Raw genomic sequence first — 20,729 nt, 5'->3', positions numbered from 1 at the left:
AAGTGTATTCCATGAGTTTTTCAAACTTCGCTGCATCTTCTCAAAAAACCCACGGGGTTTGGACGCATTAGGTTGCATAGATTTGCAGTTGCCACAAGGCGGCAGTAGAGTTACACAGAAACGGGTAAACCGTAATTGGTTATAAATATTTTGGAATTTTTGAAAGCATATACAATGAAATGGATGTCGTTTGCTCAAGTTTCTTAAGGCACATGCTTTCACTACACATCTTTATAAAGAGGAACCTTGCCTATTTCCATACAAAGATTAGTATTTCTCAGAACAATTCAGTATTTTTAATTTTTTGTTGCTAGAATATTGTTTACCATGCTTAAGTGACTCTTTTTTTCATTCAGTCCTTATAAATGCACAGAAGTGTATTTTCCATGTATTTACTCTAATGGTTATGTTGAACACAAAAAAGCATATATTGGTACAAAGACCAAAGAAACCCTAAGGCACCCTACTAACATTAAATCCTTAGCTATATTAGTGGTACAATGTCTAAAGCTCTCAAAATACTCTGAAGTACCCTCATGAACTAAAAAGAGATCATTCTAAGTCTGCTTATGCTATAAAGTCACTATGTGCACAGAATAATATTGGGAAAATAATTGAAAAATATATTCCAAATTCATGACAAGTGAAAAAAGTACAAATGTTGAACTTACCCTGTAACAAGGATCTTCCATCAGGTCACAAGAGGCGGCATTAACATTTGTGTGCCACATTGTCTCTTTGATGCTGCAGCCATACATAAATACATTCTTTTTACGAGAGTGACCATGATAATCACAGTAGACCTACAATAAATAATTTGGCAAAATAAAGCCAAGATACATGGAATTAACATTTCATAAAAGAAACAGACAAAAATTTGTATTTGTACTTTTGAAGAAATTAGGAAACATGACTCCTTATATAATTAATTTGTGTCAAAAAGTGTAGGATTCACCTGAGGAAGGTTTAACCCTCTACCCTAGCAAAAGAAAGATTTAGATATAAAGGTTTGCAGAAGACCAGTTCTCCAAGTCAAATTTAAGTGTGACACAGTTTACAAGAACGTATTAAAATGCTTAATTTACAGACTAGCTACATAGACAAGATTAGAAAGATTCAGAATTGCTTACACACACATACTCACCAAAGGTAAACGTTTTATAGCAGCCAGATATTGCAGTAACCCTTTAGCATGGTAAATAGTGGGATGCAGATCTGGATTTGGATTTTGCCACTGTCTGTTTAAATCTTCTCCACTTAAAGAGCAACGGTGGCTATTGTGGGGGGGGTGGAAAAACGCATGATGTAGTCTGCATTATCATACTTTTAAATAAGCCTCCCCCCCACCTCCAGTTTTCCTCATCACCACTGTTTCTTTGGAAGGAGTCTGGTAAGAAACAAACCTCAGTTTTCTAACATGCCAAGTAATAGAAGTGTTTGGGGTTTTTTAAGTTATGTTTCAAAAAAACCTAAAAATAAGTTAGAAGTAGCTTCTTATATGAAAGCCAATTGTAATCTTGCTTATTTGCTGTTGAAAATGAAGGCTTGCAGTTCTATTCAAATGCTAGTTTGAAATCACTGATTTGTAATATATGGCATCTTTACAGCTTTGGTGTCAACTTCTGTAATATAAAGACTAACGTCAATCTGAAATCTAAGACTTGAAACATGTTAGGAGACACACTGCTGTGAGAAAAGAAAGAAAGAAAAAAAATAAACAACCAAAAAGCCCAGAGGCCAAATGAAGATAATCTCTGTATTGAGTCAGCTATCAGACAGAATTTTTAAATTTACAGAAATTCAAGTTCATGCATTCATCTTCAATACATTTGTCTTTAGATTGTGTCTGCTGAGACAGAGTTCTTAATTGTCACTGTATTAAAATTTCACTTGTATTCTGAATTATTTAATTCCAGGTCTTCTGTTCTATGCATGCTTTTGTATATATAAAGACAGGGTTCTACTCAAATCCATAACTGATTGTATTTTTATTTTGTTCACAAAACCTTTTAAAATACTACCCATAACTAGGCTAAGAAGGAACCACAGATTCACCATACCAAAATTTCCATTTCATATTAATTCCTTCTAACCAAGTAAGTATAGACTGATGAATACCTACTCATAGCGGTATCAAAAGTTTCTGAAATATCCCTTAGATTTGTTAAGAAAAGTGGTAGTAAGTGAAAGAATTACTATTAATAACTTTAAATCAGGATATTCTCTTATGCTTTCTCTTGCCTGTTAACTTTCCCCCTTTTAATAACACTTGACAACATGCATTTCTATAACATCCTTCTAAAAATGGTAATTTGAACAAGAGAAAAAAATTATGTAAAAATCTGTCTCAGATACAAGGACTATTCTTTTTCATGAGAACCACGAACTTGTTTCCTAAAAGCAGCTGTGCTCTCATATAACACTCTACACCTAATCTAAGACACTAGTTCAGAGACAATTAAAATACCATGTCAAATCACACAGAAATTATCGTCCATGAACAACCGAGAATACATTTTATAAAACTGAAATTCATGGAACAATGTATTTGCCTTTAAAAAAAGCCCAAAAATGGAAAAATTCTTTGCAATTTTATGGTTGTTTTTCAGATCATCATGAATCAATGTTTCTCATATTGCATTTTTACATTTCTGTGATTAGTTTAGATTTTTTTCTTTTAAAATAACAGACACAAAAACTTAGTAGTACAGGTTACATATTTGTGAGTAAACTTATGCTTACTTTCCATTGATGACACCATCTGGATTGAGCATGGGAATAATTTTGAAAATGTAAGATTCTCGTAAACATTGGGCACTTGGATTATTGCTCATAAGGTATTCCAGTGTTCCTTTCATAACCCAGCTTGCATTAGTCTCTCCAGGATGTACACGAGCAGACAGGAAAACATAAGGACGATTCCCTAAATGAAGTATGCATAGAGGTTGCAAAATACGACTCAAGCTAAGGAAACATTTTGTTAACTGAAAAAAGAGGTAATAACCAGCTTCCTTTGTCACAATGGAAAATACAGTATTTGTAAGGTTTTTATTAAGTATTATTGTTATTGATAGAGCTTGCCAGAATATTGTTATAAGGACTGCTAATTACAGAACTCTCACAATGGAGCTTTAAATACAATCAAACAATTACACAGTCATGACTAGTTTGAGCTGGCAATTACGGTATTATGACTTTGATGGCTTTTTTTCCAATAGCCAAGAAAAATACTGAGGTGAAGGAACAAACCAGGAATGCTGTCATAACTAAAGCTCACTTTAAATCTTAGTAGCTTAGATATTGGCTTTATGAAAGATTTTTTTGTCAAGCAAATAACCTGAGCATTTGGAGAAAAAAGTTATTTGGAAATCAGGTATTCTTTCCCAAGTGTAGTCTGCAAAATGTAACATACAAAAATATATAGCAACTGATTTAAAATATATGTATATACTCTTATATATCCAGATATAAATATCCTTACTTGACTACCATAAATAAATACTATTAAATGAAAATCCTGAATATTGATGCATCTTAATTTTATTGAATTCATTAACTTTATTTTACATTGCTATTTCTACAATGCACAGCAGTTAATACTGATTTTTTTTCATAAAGAGCTAGTTTTACATTATGTTCAGTTGATAAGAAAGAGAAGTCATACTTACTGAACTGACGGATGTGTTCACAATAATTGGACTCCGGCATGGCTGTAATAGTGACTAAGGGACAACTGTTACCAGCCAGGGTCTCACAGAGAACATCTTGTCGAAAATATATCTGTTGAGGGTTGTGCATAGATTCCAGCTTCTGAAGATGCATCTTCATTACAAAAATAATGAAAAAATACTTCAAATCTTTTGCAGTTACATATCACAGAATATTCCATAAGTATTATTTAACCAATCTTTATTATTCTAAACAACATTCAAGTCTCCATCATAATTTTGACCATGAAATAATCGCTCTCTACATCTCTGACTACTTTATAGAGCCTGGTTTTCCAACTGCTTTGAGGAAAATGAAGGGACTGAAGGTACATTATTTTCTACCAGATGATACTGTAAGGGTATGTGGGAGAAAAGAACCTCTACTTCATCAAGGTTATCTGATCAGGGACCTTTTCAGTGCAAAAGGGGATAAAGAGGGAGAAGAAATAAACAGGAACAGAGAAAAACAGTCCTGCTTGCTAGACAAGACATAACAAAAACAGTAACAAAGACCAAAGTCTCCAGTCTCTAACTGACTGGACATTAAGAATCTACAGGCAAAGCTTTGGCAAGAGTCACCTAAGGGACAAGAAGGAAACAAGAACAACTTAAGGATTTGGGATAGCCAAGGGGGGCTTGTGAGACTATACAAAATTTACGCACCTGATCCCTACAGTCTGCTCTTACTTACATCTCTGTGCAGTCTCACTCTCTACTCCACTCATACAAGTGCTGTCTGGACTGGGTGCAACTAACAAGAAAGGTGTGAGTGGATTTGGGGTCAGCATCAGTGCTCTTGAAAGCACCTCCGTGGGCACTACAGACTACTGTTGGGATTAAAATCAGTAGACTTGGTACTAGCAATGCAAGCAAGAGGGGATCTCGGTGCCAGCTACTGGAATGTGTAAGGGTCTTGGTGTCCAGCCACTGGGGCAAGAACAGTGTGTGTCCCAAAAACCAGCTAGTGGGGTGTTAAGGGTCAGTGAAACAAGGGTAGGTGTCCTCAGCGCCTAGAGAAAGAACAAGGGTTACAAGCCAATGTGCCTGGTACCAGCTGCTGAGGGCAGGGGGCAAGCATATGCATCTTCCCCAAAGCCACTGTACATGGAGGGGTGTGTGTGCAATGTGCTAGCAAATTTCAAGGTGGACTACCCACAAAGTATGAGGCCCCAGGCTGAGGCAGGGATATCAGGTGGGCAGAGAGTCCATACTGGCATCTGGGGAGAACCACAAGTGCAGAGTGCCAGTGAGACAAGTGTGAGAATGCATGCATCTGTTTACTAGTGAGCACCAGGCTGGACTAGCCTGCAATTAGGAGGCCTGCACAGCAGGTAAGAGGCAGGGGTGTGGCACAGATGGGCCATGCTAGTTGTTCACAAATGTGTGTGTGCTTCTGATTCTAGGGTGGAATTTCAGCTGGGAACAGCAATCCTGATCAGCTGGAGGAGGAAAGGGACCTGGGTGTCCATAGTTCTATTTTAAGCAAGTCCCAGTAGTGTTACACACAGTTGCTGCTGAAGGCAGCACCTTGTCTGTGCCAGACTGTGTAGCCAGACACGCTGGGAGGGGATGGGATGTGCAAGTGTGTGTGCATGAGTCTCACTCTCTCTTTGGGATACTCAGACTCACTAGTGGTTGAACCTACAAGCAAGTAGGAAAGCACTAGCCACATCCATGAGCCTGAGACAGACACCCCCAAGGGTCCCTTGGCTAGGCTCCAGCAGCCAGGCAGGAGGAAGCACCAGGCCCCAGAGCTGTTGGAGGCAGCAGCCACATATAACATCCCTTAACAGGTACTTCTTCCAAGACCAAGTATGGCTTAGTAAAAAGTTCTGTTCAACTCCTACACACTAGCCACTGAATCCCCAAGTTTGCTTTTAATGTTATTGCAGAAAAAAAAAATCAACAGACATTCTAGACATGAGTTTTGCTTAGTACTAAAAGCTTCACAATACTTCCTTAGCCAATTCATTATCCTAAAAAGGTCTCTAATTATCTTAAATATAGTAACTGAATAGGTCAGTTATGAAGAGGTGTATGTAGAACAGCATGATATGAGTAATTTGACTCAAACACAAATACTTCATCCAGTTAGCACCGTTTCCAGTCAATTATGAATTATGATTCCCAGAAAACCCATTTAGCCTGCAAGTAAGTATCAATTTTATTTTTCCGGGCACTGTTCTTTAGAACGACCTAGACACTTTGCCAGTCTAAACATGAATGTTTTATGAAAATTCTCATTTTAAGGAGTATTTTGAACTTCATAAAAAGAAATAAAAAGAGTTCACTCTTGAATGCTTATGTTTCACATTGTCCAAAAGTATAAATATATGTATATAACAGTTCATAATCTTCTCACCTTTAAAGTTGAGTATGTATATGGATAATGGTAAGCAAAGTAGCAGACATCATCTTTATGTTGGAAAGTCACTGTGAATGTAATTGTGTAATAAGATTTTCCTTTCTGACCTCCAGCAGCAATTGAACTTCTTGAAAAGTGATTCCTAATAGTAAAATGAAGGTAATAAACACATCAGAATTTTTTTTTTCAAATCATTGATTATTCTTGAACACACATTCTAAGAGCCAAGATGATTTTTAGTGACTGTATTTCTCTCCTATGTACATAAAGGTTAAATGCACTATTTCCCAGTATCTGTAAAGACACTTCATTATAACAGTGACAGACCTTCATACATACTGGGAAAAGGTGAGCAAACAAAAATGAGTAACAAAACAAAACAAAAGCATGCAAACAACTGCCAACCAAGATGGGTAATGCATGGATATACTGTACCATCTCATCCTGTGTTCCAGGATTGCTTTACAATGACTATACAACAGAATACAGGAGCCTAATCACAAGCACCACATGATCAGTGTTACTGGAAGTCACTATTAAGATTTCAAGCAAACATGCATATACACATTCCCTTAAAAGCTTCTCTGGAACAGTATGCAATTTCTGACAAAAGTATAAGGAGAGGAACAACTTAAATATTAGCAGTGTGCTAACAAAATAAGACCCTATATATTTTGATCACTTCTGTTACTCTCCACAGTAACTCAAGAAGAAAACTCTGTTCACAACAGACCTACTAAAATAGAATTATCAGACTCAGAAGAAAATATTTCTCCTCAAAAATTGTACCTCATACTAATCTTCAGTATAAGATCTGCTGTATATTTGACTGGTGTACTCACTTATAGTAACAAATATCTGTCCCAACACGAGTCCAACATGGTCGAGAACATAATGCTTCTTGAACAGAATACATGAGGGGCTGCATACCTTAAAGAAAAAAAAAAATGCATCTCGCTTTAATTCTTAACATTAAACATCAAGATCTTTGCAGTTGTGTTTATTTGTTGGATGTGTTGACCACTTCAACACTTATATGCAAATCTCCAAACTACCTATATTCATTTACTCACTATCATAAAGTGTATTCTCATGAATGCCTGGGTACTGTAAACTCTTTCAACTAGGTGACAAAGGATTCCTTCCTCTCTCCCCCTCATCAAGTCCTAATTTTAAAAAAATAACAAATTAAGAAAAAAAAAAAAAATCAGACCTACAGAAGACCAAAATTAAATGTTTAAATGAAAGCTGTAGTTAGCATGAATGGTAATCTACAAGAAGTCTGTAGTACCACTCCCTCCAACTCACCATTCCAAAAAGGCTTCAGAAAGAATACAAAAAAATGTTACTATCATCCATTTATGTGGACACTTGGAAAATAACTGATGTTTCAGGATATTTTTTTTTTAAACAGTAACTCTTCAAAGTTTATCTTTTTTAGAGAGTATACTGAAGTTGAATACTTAATATGAAGTTAGAGTAGAAGTACATATTAATTGAACATTATTTACTAGCTAGATAGCCAAATACATTGATTGATTCAGTAAAAAAGTAACTATCAGGTTAAGTATATGCAACATATGAATGATGATCCAATGTAACTGATGAAGATTAGTCTTATTACTGGTCAAACTACCTGGTATTCTTGGATTTTATCACTGTGAATTGTACCAAAGAAGAATATGATGTTACTCTGTCCCAAGAGTTTAGCGGGAGGCGAGGGGAGCTTCTCCTCCTCCTTTTTAAAGGACAAATTTCAGAAAATCCAGCAGGAAAAAAAAACCCTAACAAATGGTTTTAAGCTGAGTGATACACACCTACCAACAAGTGGAAGAAAGGTATAATAAAATAAGACAGAACTTTTGGATGAGGTACAAGCAGCAAACGCTAGTCACTGGGGACTGCAAGGGTCACCTATGAAGCCCAGCATTTCCATGGAGACTTATTTTTTCTTCTTAAATAATGTGCCTCTCTCCCCATCAATAAGAGAAAACTGTTTGAGAATGTCTCAACAGGCTTTGGTGTTGATGCCTCCTACAGCGGTTTTAGGACAAATTTTAGCTGCAGCTATGAGTACATTTCTTCTGCTTTGGCCTCACAACAAAACTTAATTTTAAAAACTGACAGCCAGTGTTTTAAGGCACCTTTTTTTCCCTTTTTAACTGGAACTTGTCAAAACTTTTTCTAGTAATACTATTGAAAAATAATCTGATCTGACAGCATGAACACACTACTGATCCCAGCTGAGTTGTCTAGTACAGGTATTTTTCTATGCATTTCTTCTCCAAGCATGGAAAATGGGATCTTACCGTAGTTAAACTGACTGTTTGACTTTTCACAGTTGATGATGTTAAACCGGTAACCAATGCCAGTTTTCATTCCACTGACTTCAAAGTAAAACCACTGATGATAATGATTGCTATTTATGTCTGAATTCAGAATTAGATCATACTCGTTTCTAAAGATGAACAAAAAAAAAAAAATCAATCTTTTTTTTAAGAAGCAGAAACAAAAAGCCTCATGTGTGAAGCACTGAAATATCTTACCTTCTGATCTGAATAACTTTGCGCAGGTTTCCAGATTCAAATTTGGAATTAAACTTCAAAACATCTGCTTCCTCTGGTACTGAACAACTGTGAGTAGCAGAAGAAAATGGACCAAAATGACTAAGACAGACTTAACTAAAACAAACTCATTAACTTTATTTTAGCTCTCACTTGGTAATTCATAAGAAGGTTCAAAATAATTTCTAAATACAGCCTGGACAGCAGAAACATTGTTACATCAGATGAAACCTTCACTGAAGTCTAACATACTAGTACTGATTTAAATATTACAAATCATATCACAAAGAAAGAATAACACGCTTAGAGAAATCACTGAATATTGTTTTCAGAAGGGTAAAAAATTACCTCAAATTATCAAGGTCATACACAACTCTGTCTATAATGTCATTTTGATGAATCAGTCTTTCAATATCTTGAGAGATTTTTGTCCTAAAATAAAAAGCAGAGTTCTCAAATTGTTGCATACTGTTTCCAATCACAAAAGAGGTACCACCTCATACAACAATGAAAAACTAAGTTGACATGAAGACAGTGGGACAGATTTTCAGAGAGACCTCAGCCTTATCCCCACTTATGTGCACAAACTATAAGTGTACTTAAGTTTAAACACCTGCATTCACGGCTGACTGAGTCCACTATCTGTATGTGAGGGAACTGAGTTTTCATGCACACAACCACTGGGCTTTATCTTATGGAAAAAAAAAAAGCACCATTTCATACTTTATAGTAGAAGCAGAAATTACTCAAACATTACTTATGTTAATGCTTTAATCCAGGACAGCACTTGATAACATTAGTAATTTACATGAGTCCTACCATAACTAAAATGAAAGAGTTTTAGAGAGTAGGTCGTGCAGTGAGTGTGTTAGTGCACTAGCTTTTCACCTCTGAAGATCTAGGTTCATTTATCGACTAGGTAACAAATAAGAATGAATTTGGTGATGTCAGACAAATGTCAGGTGTATGTTTATCCAGATCATAAAACCATTGCACAACTGGCAGTATCTACGTCCTGGTTTGGAAAAGTAAGTATGTGTTGCAGTTCAAGAATGAAATATAGTGGCAGAGCTGTGTGGAAAAAGCTTCCACAGCACCTGCAATAAGAAGAAAAGGAGGCAGATTAACAAGAATATAGGAAGTGAGCGGTAAAGTATGTTCAGGCTGGAAATTCTCCATTTAATTAAAATAAATATTGTTAACAAATGAGAAATAGAAGGCAAGTGCACACAACTCTAGTGCCTCTTATTAAATTAAAACTATTGGAAAAGAAAATAAGTCCAACGTACTGACAAAATTGTGAAGAGGCTGACTCACCACAATCTACCTGATCAGGTTCAGCTCAGGGCAGAACTACAGATTTTTGATCTTGCATTTGATCTTACACAACTCCTTAAATCTCAGTGTGCCTCAGCAATAAAAGGGTCATAATAATTATTATCATCATGGAGTTTTACCAAGACAAAATCCATTAATGAGTATCAGGCATTCAAATACCATACTAATAAACAACGTACACAAAAGGAAAAGAAGCAGTATTCAAAATATACACGAAAAGGAAAAGTAGTAGTGGACATTTTTAGGTTCTGAAAAATCAAGAGAAAAGAGAAGCTATATTAAGATAAAGGGAAGGAAATATAAAAACAACACTGTAGATGTGGAGCTTTGTGTTTATAGATCTGTCTTTTGTGGATCCTGATTTACTTGTTGATTGCTTTTAAGTGTCAGATGATTAGAAAATACTAAAGTAATTAGAAAATACTAAAGTGTACAGCAAAAATCAACCTAAAATTTTAAAGAATTAAAAAAAATAGGAATTTAAACCCAAATGTAGATGGTATCAAATTCTGCAGTAAATTTTTCCCTAAAAAGTAAAATAATCTAAAACACTTCAGTGACATTTTTCCAAACAGTAAGAATTCAGTGAGACATTTGGTGAAAATTACATATTACTAAATGTAAATGAAAAAGCAAAATCACTCCAAAGCAAACGCAAAACCACTGCATCTCTTAGAATACTGCAATACTAAAAAAACCCTCCAAAACGTAAAAACCCCACATCACATGTGTCTAATAAAGTAAAAAGAAAAGCCTAACTCCCCCCCTCAGTCCCCCACAATGTTTCCTTAAATTACAAGGATGGATTAAGGCAACCATTTGTTTTTTGAAGAAGATTTAGATGATGAGCAGTAACTGCTTACATTAAGGAGAAAACAAATCCCACCAAATGCCAAGAGTTTAGACATAGCTTCTCCATGTTCCCTACCAAACTAATTTTCACCACCTTTCTATAAACTATAATTTTAAACAGGTTCTCTTCTCAGAAATTTGTTACACTGCAGTAACAAGAGTGAGTTATTTGTAGAAAACTGAATTCTCAGAATAGCCTACCGTAAAAAGGTGATGCAGGGCTTTTAATTCAAGTTTAGCAATACTACCTGATATTTCATTCTTGTTTCACACAAGACCTAAAAAAGTTACTTTCAACACAACATAGAAAATACAACAAAAATAAAACATTTCAAACTTTAAATAAAATATACACTAGAATTACCTTCACAGTTTAGAAATTGGCTTTATGTATAACCACACAATAGATTTGTTGGTTAAAAGTCAGAATTAATACAGTGCTTTATATCCAAGAAGAACAAGCATTGGAATAACAAATTTTATCTGACTTCACTCAATTTTACTCAGGAAAATTCAGAATTATTAAGTATTACAAAAACATACATTAAGATTTGCGAGATTTTCTAAAAACGCAGTTCTTAAGTGATTTCTGACTCAAGACTAATCCCCTTTTAAATCAGCTGAATCTGTTTAAAAAATAAACTTATAGAGAAGATTCTTCTCCTTCAACACTGAACAGCACTTTCTAGTAATGGTATATTCCCGATGTCATTAGTGTATCAACTCTTGGGCATTTCACTAGAAAGATCACCTTTTTACGACGTGTGAAACAGCTAAAGGATTTTAATTATACAACCTAAATACACTTAATCTCTTAATCATTTTAATAACTAAGTGTAAATATGAAGCATCTCATGGAAACTGGAATTATAAAGCTGAAAGCATACAGCAAGGTCCCATACCTACTATTACCTGTTCTGCTAAAATGCTGATCTGTCTTCATAGTAACTTACTATGCATATGGGCCAGCTCTTCATACCACCCCTGCTAATTATTCAAGAGTCACATCACCCTTTATCATCTCCTAATATCACTTAGTAAAGAACTAATGGATGTGCTGGTCTGTTGGGTTTCGCTGGTTTGTTTTAGTTTTCATTCTGTGTTTACTGCGTGTCATTCTGCCGGACCTAACACAAACTGCATCCTCAGTATTTGTTATCTCTAAATTCTGTTATGCTGCAATTACTAAAAACAAACAAGTGTATTAATTTTTAAATTTTTCCCACTACATTTTCCTGAACAATAGTTTTGTTAGCACAGCAAAGAGAAGAGCTGAAGTATCTTTAAACTATTAACTCCTATCTTTGCTAAGACCTGAAGGGAGCATTCTGGTGGGCTTTTTTGTATTTGTTTGGGTTTTCTGTAAGCCGTTTTGGTTTTTTTACCAATTACAAAATGTAGATGATAGGAGATGGTGGGAAGGCAGAAAGGGAGACTACAAACTAAACAGTATTCAGAAACTGAATTACAGAATCAGATTGTATTGTTTATCTTGTGTATGGCTCTGCATTGATCAATGCCCACTCACCTACCTTCAAAATACTTTTCACTGAAAACAGTTTTAGATGTTTAAAAAAAATTGTATAAATGCCCGTTAATATCATCCTAAAGACTTTCTCAAAGGAAGGAAAAGAGGAGTATGGTAACTCACCTCTGCACTCCATATGGCCTTTCCAGAATAGGCTCCTTAAATGGGGGTGGAATATGGCCAAAATAATCTGGATAGGCCACTTCTGAATAATCGGGAATAGATTTTGTTGTTTTCACCATTTCAATATAAAGATCACAGTCATGAATTGGTGATACATCAGAAACCTCAAGTATGACTTGTTCCCCTGATGAACTAGATCTGGAATCCTCCTCCTCTGAATCCACTCCAGTGCAGCAGAGTTTTCCCAGATGAACAGATGATCCTTCAAAGAGGCTACTTCCACAGGGTGAAACATGTTCATCAGGTTTACTACAAGAAAGTGTAGTATGGCTAGTTTTGCTTTCCATCTTTATTACACATCCTGAACCATAATACTGATCATTCTTTGCACTGTTCTGCAGACTGATTCTGTCTAAGCCTTTCACAATTTCTTGGCTTAGACAGTGGCATGATGGAAGCAGGTTTCTTTGATCATTTTGCTCATGTAAACTACTGTCTTTGATACTATCTTTCTTTGGTAGTTCCAGAAAGGCTGGCCTTTTATTGTATTCCTCTGTCATTAGAGGACTGATCTCCTTCAATGCAACTCCTTTTGTTGACTGGTTTGATTCAGCACAGTGCTCCTCTCCTGCTGTAGGAACAACAATAGGTCCACTCAGATTTGCATCAGGTACAAAAGGCTTTGGTTCCTTGGAAACTAAGTCACATTCCTTAAAAAATAAGAGGGGAAAAAGATTTATTAAAAGAAATAAGTAAACGGTTCCTGAACTTTCATTAATATTAGAAACCTTCCTCTTTCATTGTTCCTGAGGTATTTTGCAACAATCCAAAATAAACATGAAAGCCAAGTTGTTATGTTTTAAGCTTACATAAACATAGCAATGAAGTTTCAGCTTTTACAACATAGTGTCATAGCAATAAACAAGTAGTTCATCAGTAATAAATTATCAAGTCAATGCAATTCCCCAGATATTTTAGCCAACTAATTTAAAGAGATGCACAACATCTAAGGAAATACCTAACACAATGAAACTTTGTCAGAAATCTCATATCCTTTCTTATGATTTTACTTTCTGCTGTGTGCAAAAATCAAACATCAGAAAACAGTCTTCCTTCATATCTGCTGACAGTTCCCCTCTCAGTTAGATTGAAGTAGCCTGTAACATTTGAGTAACTCACTATATAGCACTTTCATGTGTAGCTCTAGAATTACTGACTCTCATTTTTTGGCTAGAGGAAATATCCACCTGAAAAAAAAAAAAAGTCAAAGTGTATTCAAGAATCAACCCATAATGATGAGGAATACCCTGAACATTAGATATTTTACCTGAAAGTTTTCTGACAGTTCTGGGAAAAATTGCTCATACATTTTCAGTTCTTCTATGGGTCTTCCCAATTCCTGTCTAGGTTTCAGTTTATTAATATCAGTCTCAATATCATCATTCTGAAAGAGCACCAGAACAAATTAATCTTGCATCCATAATTAATGAACTTTTAAAATAATTACATTCACCTTTTAATTCTTACATGGACATGCTTTAAAAGCTAAATATCACTATTTTAGAATTAGCTGAACTGCACCTTTCACCATGAAGGTTTAATTAGTAAAATTAGTAATCCAGCTCAGTTTTATTAGTATGTCGAAGCCTTCATTTCAACAGAAATATTACAAACATCTCAATTTTCTTGCTTTCATCCAAATGTGTTACGCACAGACATCAGACTACCCTTTACATAAGATCTGTGCATAGTTCAGCTATTGCAACCCAGGATGTGGAGACTTCATCTGACTGCAGTGACAAAGGAATAACTGCTTCTATGGAAGACAATCCCCTCATCTGGGTCATGAGGGCCTTGAATAAAATCTGTCATTCCAGCCCACAGACAGACAATTCAATTAACTCCTGAATATGTTACATAAAAATATACAATAAGGCTATTCTGACCAAATGTCCTTTCATGTCCTGACTGGCAGCTGGAAACTAGAGATACAACAGTGAGAGGTCTGATCTCTAACTCTACAGTTGGCTGAACCTCAAAGTCACCTGAAACACTGACCTAGTCAATCCCAGTCCAGAATGATGGAAAGAGTTAAGAGCAGCTCCTACATACTGAGCAGCTTAGATGGGACGAACAGGCTAAGAGAAATACAAGTTGGGAACAGAACACTGCTAAAAGTTTGCACTTCTGTTCTAGTGTACTCCAGACATCAAATTTGAAGTAAACAGGTTTTGATAAAAAATGTGAACAACAAAGGTTGATATTTTCAAGTAGCAACCACCTTAAGTTTCATCAGCTTCTTTAATTTTAAAAATAGTCCTGAAAAACTCTTCAAAGTCCTTTAACACTTAAAATATAGGATTCAAGCAACTTAAAAATTTATACCTGATTTTTGTCTGTTAATTTTGTCTCATACCAACCTTAAAATGTTGGTCCTTGTCATCATCATTCTCGGTTTCAATTTCTGATTCTGTTTCAGCATCCTCATTATCATCACTTTCATCTACTACATCATCCACTGCGAAACAAGAAAGTTTTGTAAAGCATTATACATTTAATGCAATACATTTAATCTATAACAGAGTTACAGTGTGGGTGGATAAGAGAAGAGCAACTGACATCATCTGCCTGGACTCGTGCTAAGCATCTGACACTGTCCCACACAACATCCTTGTCTCTGAATTGGAGACACATGGATTTGATGAATGGACCACTCCATGGATAAGGAATTGGCTGGATGCTCACACTCGAGAGTGAGTGGTCAATGGCTCCATGTCCAAGTGACGTTCCTCAGGGGTCAGTACTGGGACCAGTGCTGTTTAACATCTTTGTCAGCGACATGGACAGTGGGAAAAGTTTGCCAACAACACCAAGGTGTGTGGTGCACTTGACACACTGGAGGGAAAGGGCCATCCTGAGGGACCCTGACAGGCTTGAGAGGTGGGCCTGTGCAAACCTCATGAAGAGCAACAAGGCCAAGTGCCAAGTCCTGCACATGGGTTGAGGCAATCCCACACACAAATACAGGCCGGGCGGTGAGTGGGTTGAGAGCAGCCCTGCAGAGAAGGACTTGGGGTGTTACTGGATGGAAAACTGACTATGAGGAGCCAGCAATGTGTGCTTGCAGCCTAGAAAGCCAACTTACCCTGGGCTGCATCATGAGAAGTGTGGCCAGCAGGCTGAGGGAGGGGATTCTCCCCCTGTACTCTGCTCTCATGAGACCACACTTGGACTACTGCATTCAGCTCTGGGCCCCCAACATAAGAAGGACACAGACCTGCTCAAGCAGGTCCACAGGATGCCATGAAGATGATCAGGGGGCTGGAGCACCTCTCCTATGAGGACAGGCTGAGAGAGTTGGGGTTGTTCACCCAAGAGAAAAGAAGGCTTTGCGGAGGCCTTATATTGGCCTTCCAGTACTTAAAGGGGACTTACAGGAAAGATGGGGAGGGACTCTTTATCAGGGGGTGTAGTGGCAGGATGAGGGGTAATGGTTTTAAACTGCAAAAGGGGAGATTTAGATTAGATATGAGGAAGAAATTCTTTCCTGTGAGGGTGGTGAGTCACTGGCACACGTTGCCCAGAGAAGCTGTGGCTGCCCCCTCCCTGGCAGTGTTCAAGGCCAGGCTGGACGGGGCTTTGAGCAACCTGGGCTAGTGGAAGGTGTCCCTGCCTGTGGCAGGGGGGGTGGAAATAGATGGTCTTTAAGGTCCCTTCCAACCCAAACCAGTCCGAATCTCTGATACATATGCTCAAAAAAAATTTCTATGTTCTAGTTTCATTTTCTTTTTTACCTACCGCTTGAAAAAACTGTGAAAACCAACTAGCAAACATTAATTACTACCATCAGATTTACAAAACAAAATGCCTGCTTGACAACACTGTAGACTCAATTTATTACCTTTACATACAGTTTTAAGCCAAATCAAAGATCTCTGATTTAAACAAAGCAAAAGAGAACTAAAAAATACCCAACGCTGCTCCACCCCAAAAACCCCCAGCAACGCAGCGATGGCCATTAGAAATACTTTATAATGTGGATGTGCCAAGAATATCTCACCATGGCTTGAGGTCAGTACAAAATGAGATGGGTCTAACACCTTTTTCCAAACTAGGCAATAATAACCAAGTCCAAAAAATACTGAGGTCTTAGCAGCTTTTAGTCATGTCAGCTACTATTGATCCTGTATTGGGGAACAGTAGGACAAAGTACCCTCTTCACCTTTTTTTCTGTTGCTTAAATGGGGCATAACAACTAACAACTTTTTTTTTTTTTTTTTAAAAAAAAAAGTCAGAAACATATCATTGGAAATTCAACCAGTGAAGCAAAATACTCAAGGAGAGTGGTCACTGCAACTGCTTAGCATGGGCAGGTTGGGAACTAAATTTTACCACCAAAGCATACAGCGAGATGTTATTTTTTAGACATGTGGAACTACTGGAACACTAACTTAAGTTACAGACCCAGTACACTGAAGGATCTAGGACTTCCTCCTTTTTTAACCAAGAAAAACCAGGGGAAGCAAACTAATTGTTTACACATGACTAACAAGAATTGGGCTAACTCCCTAATATGTGGAAGAGAGCATTAACTGGTTATTTTTGGAGATGTTCTGCTTACTACTTGCAAATTTAACCTCATGAAGTTTGAGTGCTGGGGGTTTTTGTTATGCTTTCTGAAAGAGTGTTTTAAATGCAGAAAATTTACTGATTGTCAGTAAAAGGTTCACTCAGAGGTTTACAAATTATACTGATTTTCTCTTCTAGTCTATTCAGAATGATTACACATGTTGCTTTTACAATGCTGACTATAAAAGATTACACTTTAATAAACTCAGAGCTGTACCCTCCCCAACCTTCTACATCTTTTAACACAGAAGTTTTGACTTATGATACACAGGATTTTCTTCTTACTTCTTGTTTTTATAGATAACAAATCTATTACAAAAACCCTCAAACTATTGGTAGTCTACTTCAACAGAATAGGAATTTTCTAAATAGGTATTATGGAGTACCAAAATCACTGTATTAGCAGAGGTCTTATTTCTGTGGATTTTGGAACACACTTCTAAATCTACTTTCTACTTTGAAGACAAAAACAAACTCTAAACTCCTGCAATCTGAGTCTGATCAATATGAACCCAAATCAGATTGTAGTCTGAAAGAAGACAGCTATCACATGTTGTTTCAGGAGATATTGTGAATAAGAAGATATTAAAAAGTCTGAATTTGCCTCTTCATTTCAGAGTAACTTTCTGACACCAACCTCATCTGTTGCTTACTGAGGTATCAAGCTGTTTCACCATACCTGATAATGCATCAAACATTAATTATCAAAAAAAAAAAAAAAAAAAGGTTCAGCTAGGATAGGGTTAAGTTTCCCCAGCAGAGAGGGGGAAGGGATCTCCAGCCGGGTTTTTCATAGCAGGCTGATGTCAGGTCCAGCCTCAGCAGTGCAGCGCAGCGCCGGAAGCTTCCCTTTGTGGCTTTGGTCATGGGAAGCAAGTGTGGCAGGCTGGCTGTGTTCACTGCAGTATTTCTCTGTATATCTTTTGTCTTGTTTACTGTTATTACTGTTTATTGTTGTTATTATTGTTATTGTTGCTATTCAGATTGTTATTTATTACACTGTAGTATTAAATCTTTCCTTATTTTAACCCGGGGTTTGTGCCCTACTCGGTCCGAGGGTGGGGGAGGGACAACGGCAACATGGTCTCTGGTCCTGGCAGCGCCTAAACCACCACAGCTGTTCACAATACAATGAATCCATTTCCTACAAAGCACCATACAAATGCTTTGCAGACAAGTGTTGCCTAATTGACTGCAACATTCCAAGAAAACAGCTCTACTTTTTTTCATCATGTAAATGAAGGAATAAGCACAGTAATTTAAAAAATAATGCTTGAAATGGTAGATATTAATCTAAACTCAGTATATCCAGTTTATCAGAGCAACAGAAAGAAATCAAGAAATATATACGCCTGTAAAACAGGATGTACGCAAGATAACATTTCACATAAGTGAATGTATATAAGTGAGATAGAGCCCATTTAAATTTGTAGACTAATATGTACAACTTGTGCTTTACACTTCAGAGTTTGATAAACACCACATTTTAGTTCCTATATTTTATATATCAGAAACATAACCACGTATGTGTAGATAAAAGTTTCATCAGTTAAAACTTAACATTAGATATTGGTGCTCTACACTAACAGCCACAGATCCTTTGCTAGCCAAGAAGAGTCTTAGAGTCCAAGTTCTAGTGAAAACAAGTAACTGCAATTGATTCTACCTTACATAAAAAAAATGTTAGACATACTCAAAGAGATAAAATTACCATACCATCAGGAGGCAGATTGTACAGCTGAGCCACAGGACCACTGGCAGGAATAATTGGGAGTTGGAAATGGAAAGCACTTTTAATAGTTGGTAAAGGAAGACGATTTTTAGGAAAACATTTTCTCATTATTAGGCTGGATGTGTTGACAAGGGGATCAAGAGTTCTTACTGCAAGGCACTCCTATTAACAGGGAAATAATGAAGACAGAAAAGTATCTCTCAAACTAATAGTCAAACTACATCTGTTCTACAGGTTTTTAGAATATACTAACAGCAAATTATTTTGTTTACAATAAATTTTGCTAATGTCTCCTCTGAAGGCCAGAACAACTTCTACCAAGAAAACAAAACAATCACATTTTTTAAAACCTCAAACTTCAAAATTAAAATACTTCCCCCCCTCCTTTTTTAAAAATAAGTTTAACAGCCCCTCCCAGAGATAGTCACAGCCAAGTAATAGCAAATACAAATTTAATTCTGTACTCCTACATTCTGCTTTAGTCAAGTACAGAAAATAATCCTTACTCCCATAAGCAGAAATGACCATGCATATCATAAAAGAACTATGACAAATCTGAGGTCAGGATGTGTTTTTAAAGCCAAAGAGGCAAAAACAACAACAAAAAACCCAACTGAGGTAGACCTACTTGTGATGTGTTGTAAAGAATTTTCATCCCATTGGCATCAATGAATGCTTTTCTTCCCAATTTGATGTTTGTAACACTTTTAATGCACTGTAAAACTCCTTTACGTATCAGCATATATCTGTGTCGACTATCATGACGGTGCCAATCAACATAAATCGTTAAAAGCACCTGCACATATCCTCTGTCTACTGCTCTCCTTGCATTTGTTTCTTTATAGAAAAAGTTAAGAAAGAAAATTAAAAATTGCCCAATGACTTCAACAGTATTTTCAAATCAATGATAACATTATTCTTTTTACCCAAGTATCAGAATTGTTTCATTTAAAGTGGTATTTTAGCCACAGTTAACAGTTTTACATCAACCTAAACAGAAATGACTGAATAACTGAGGCCAGTAGTCTACACTTCATTCTTCAGAATAACAGCACATATAATTTTCATGGTTTATCAGAAGAACAATGTGCATTACCCTTAAAGATAATCGTAAGATACTGTCAGTTACCAAATTAAAAAAAAAACAAACAAACAAAAAAAAAACCAAAACCCCACTTACATAACACACACACAGAGTATAGATAGAAAATTTGAAAAAAACTTCTTAGTGCTGCAATTCATACAGTTTTGCAGCAACTATCACTCAAATTTGATAAATTCAAAATACCTCTATCCCAAATACTGGGTCATCAGTATGACAACTGGACTCCACACAGCAGAGATTAACGTTTTTATGAAAAGTTTTACTTATATAAAAGTGTAGGAAGTTATAATGTCAAAACCCCTCAGGACTGAATAAGACATATCAAAACAAATGCACAAGACCTTCTGTTTTAAAGACACACCTTTTCAACATTTAATTTCTTTCCCAACATTAAACTACCAATTTACTGAACAGAGTACTAACAATAATTTGGAAACATTTCTTTCCCTAAATTTGCTAAGAACAAATTCCAAAATTAGTAAATACACAAATCTGTAAGACCTAGGTATCACACTGATCAAACACAAGAAAACACAGCACCCTGTAATAACTGGTACATTAGTCTGAAATTGCATTCTGCAAATCTAATCATGCCTCAGTTCTTATCTGACTCCACTAAAAGTACTTAGAATGCTGTAGCTTTTGTACAGCTGTTCAGAGAGAAAGTTTTTAATTCCTTGTCAGTTACAACCCTGGTGCAGAGATGACATTTGTCAGGATCCACTGCTGCCAGCCAAGATAGCCAATGTCTGGGAACTGACCATCATTTCATTACCCTTGGAT

The 20,729-nt window shown here is 36.4% G+C and overlaps 1 protein-coding gene across 7 annotated transcripts in view; it reads right to left on the bottom strand.

The window, feature by feature from the left end:
• Positions 1 to 20,729, bottom strand: part of AGTPBP1 (ATP/GTP binding protein 1) — a 62,919-nt gene that overhangs the window by 20,249 nt on the left and 21,941 nt on the right. For all 7 annotated transcript variants that reach the window (XM_026866274.1, XM_026866275.1, XM_026866273.1 and 4 more), the window contains 14 exons: positions 19,470 to 19,678; positions 18,826 to 19,003; positions 14,901 to 14,998; positions 13,808 to 13,924; positions 12,481 to 13,190; positions 8,988 to 9,071; positions 8,622 to 8,708; positions 8,385 to 8,533; positions 6,918 to 7,005; positions 6,073 to 6,217; positions 3,669 to 3,822; positions 2,743 to 2,923; positions 1,145 to 1,274; positions 672 to 803 (listed from right to left, as the gene is read on the bottom strand). In XM_026866274.1, the coding sequence (XP_026722075.1) occupies positions 672 to 803; positions 1,145 to 1,274; positions 2,743 to 2,923; positions 3,669 to 3,822; positions 6,073 to 6,217; positions 6,918 to 7,005; positions 8,385 to 8,533; positions 8,622 to 8,708; positions 8,988 to 9,071; positions 12,481 to 13,190; positions 13,808 to 13,924; positions 14,901 to 14,998; positions 18,826 to 19,003; positions 19,470 to 19,678 (2,462 nt within the window). The remainder of the gene's footprint in view (positions 1 to 671; positions 804 to 1,144; positions 1,275 to 2,742; positions 2,924 to 3,668; positions 3,823 to 6,072; positions 6,218 to 6,917; positions 7,006 to 8,384; positions 8,534 to 8,621; positions 8,709 to 8,987; positions 9,072 to 12,480; positions 13,191 to 13,807; positions 13,925 to 14,900; positions 14,999 to 18,825; positions 19,004 to 19,469; positions 19,679 to 20,729) is intronic.

The sequence above is a fragment of the Athene cunicularia genome (assembly GCF_003259725.1).
Source record: "Athene cunicularia isolate RWA chromosome Z unlocalized genomic scaffold, athCun1 chrZ_part2, whole genome shotgun sequence".
NCBI classification, from domain to species: Eukaryota; Metazoa; Chordata; class Aves; order Strigiformes; family Strigidae; genus Athene; species Athene cunicularia.
This window is presented reverse-complemented; position numbering and strand designations above follow the sequence as displayed.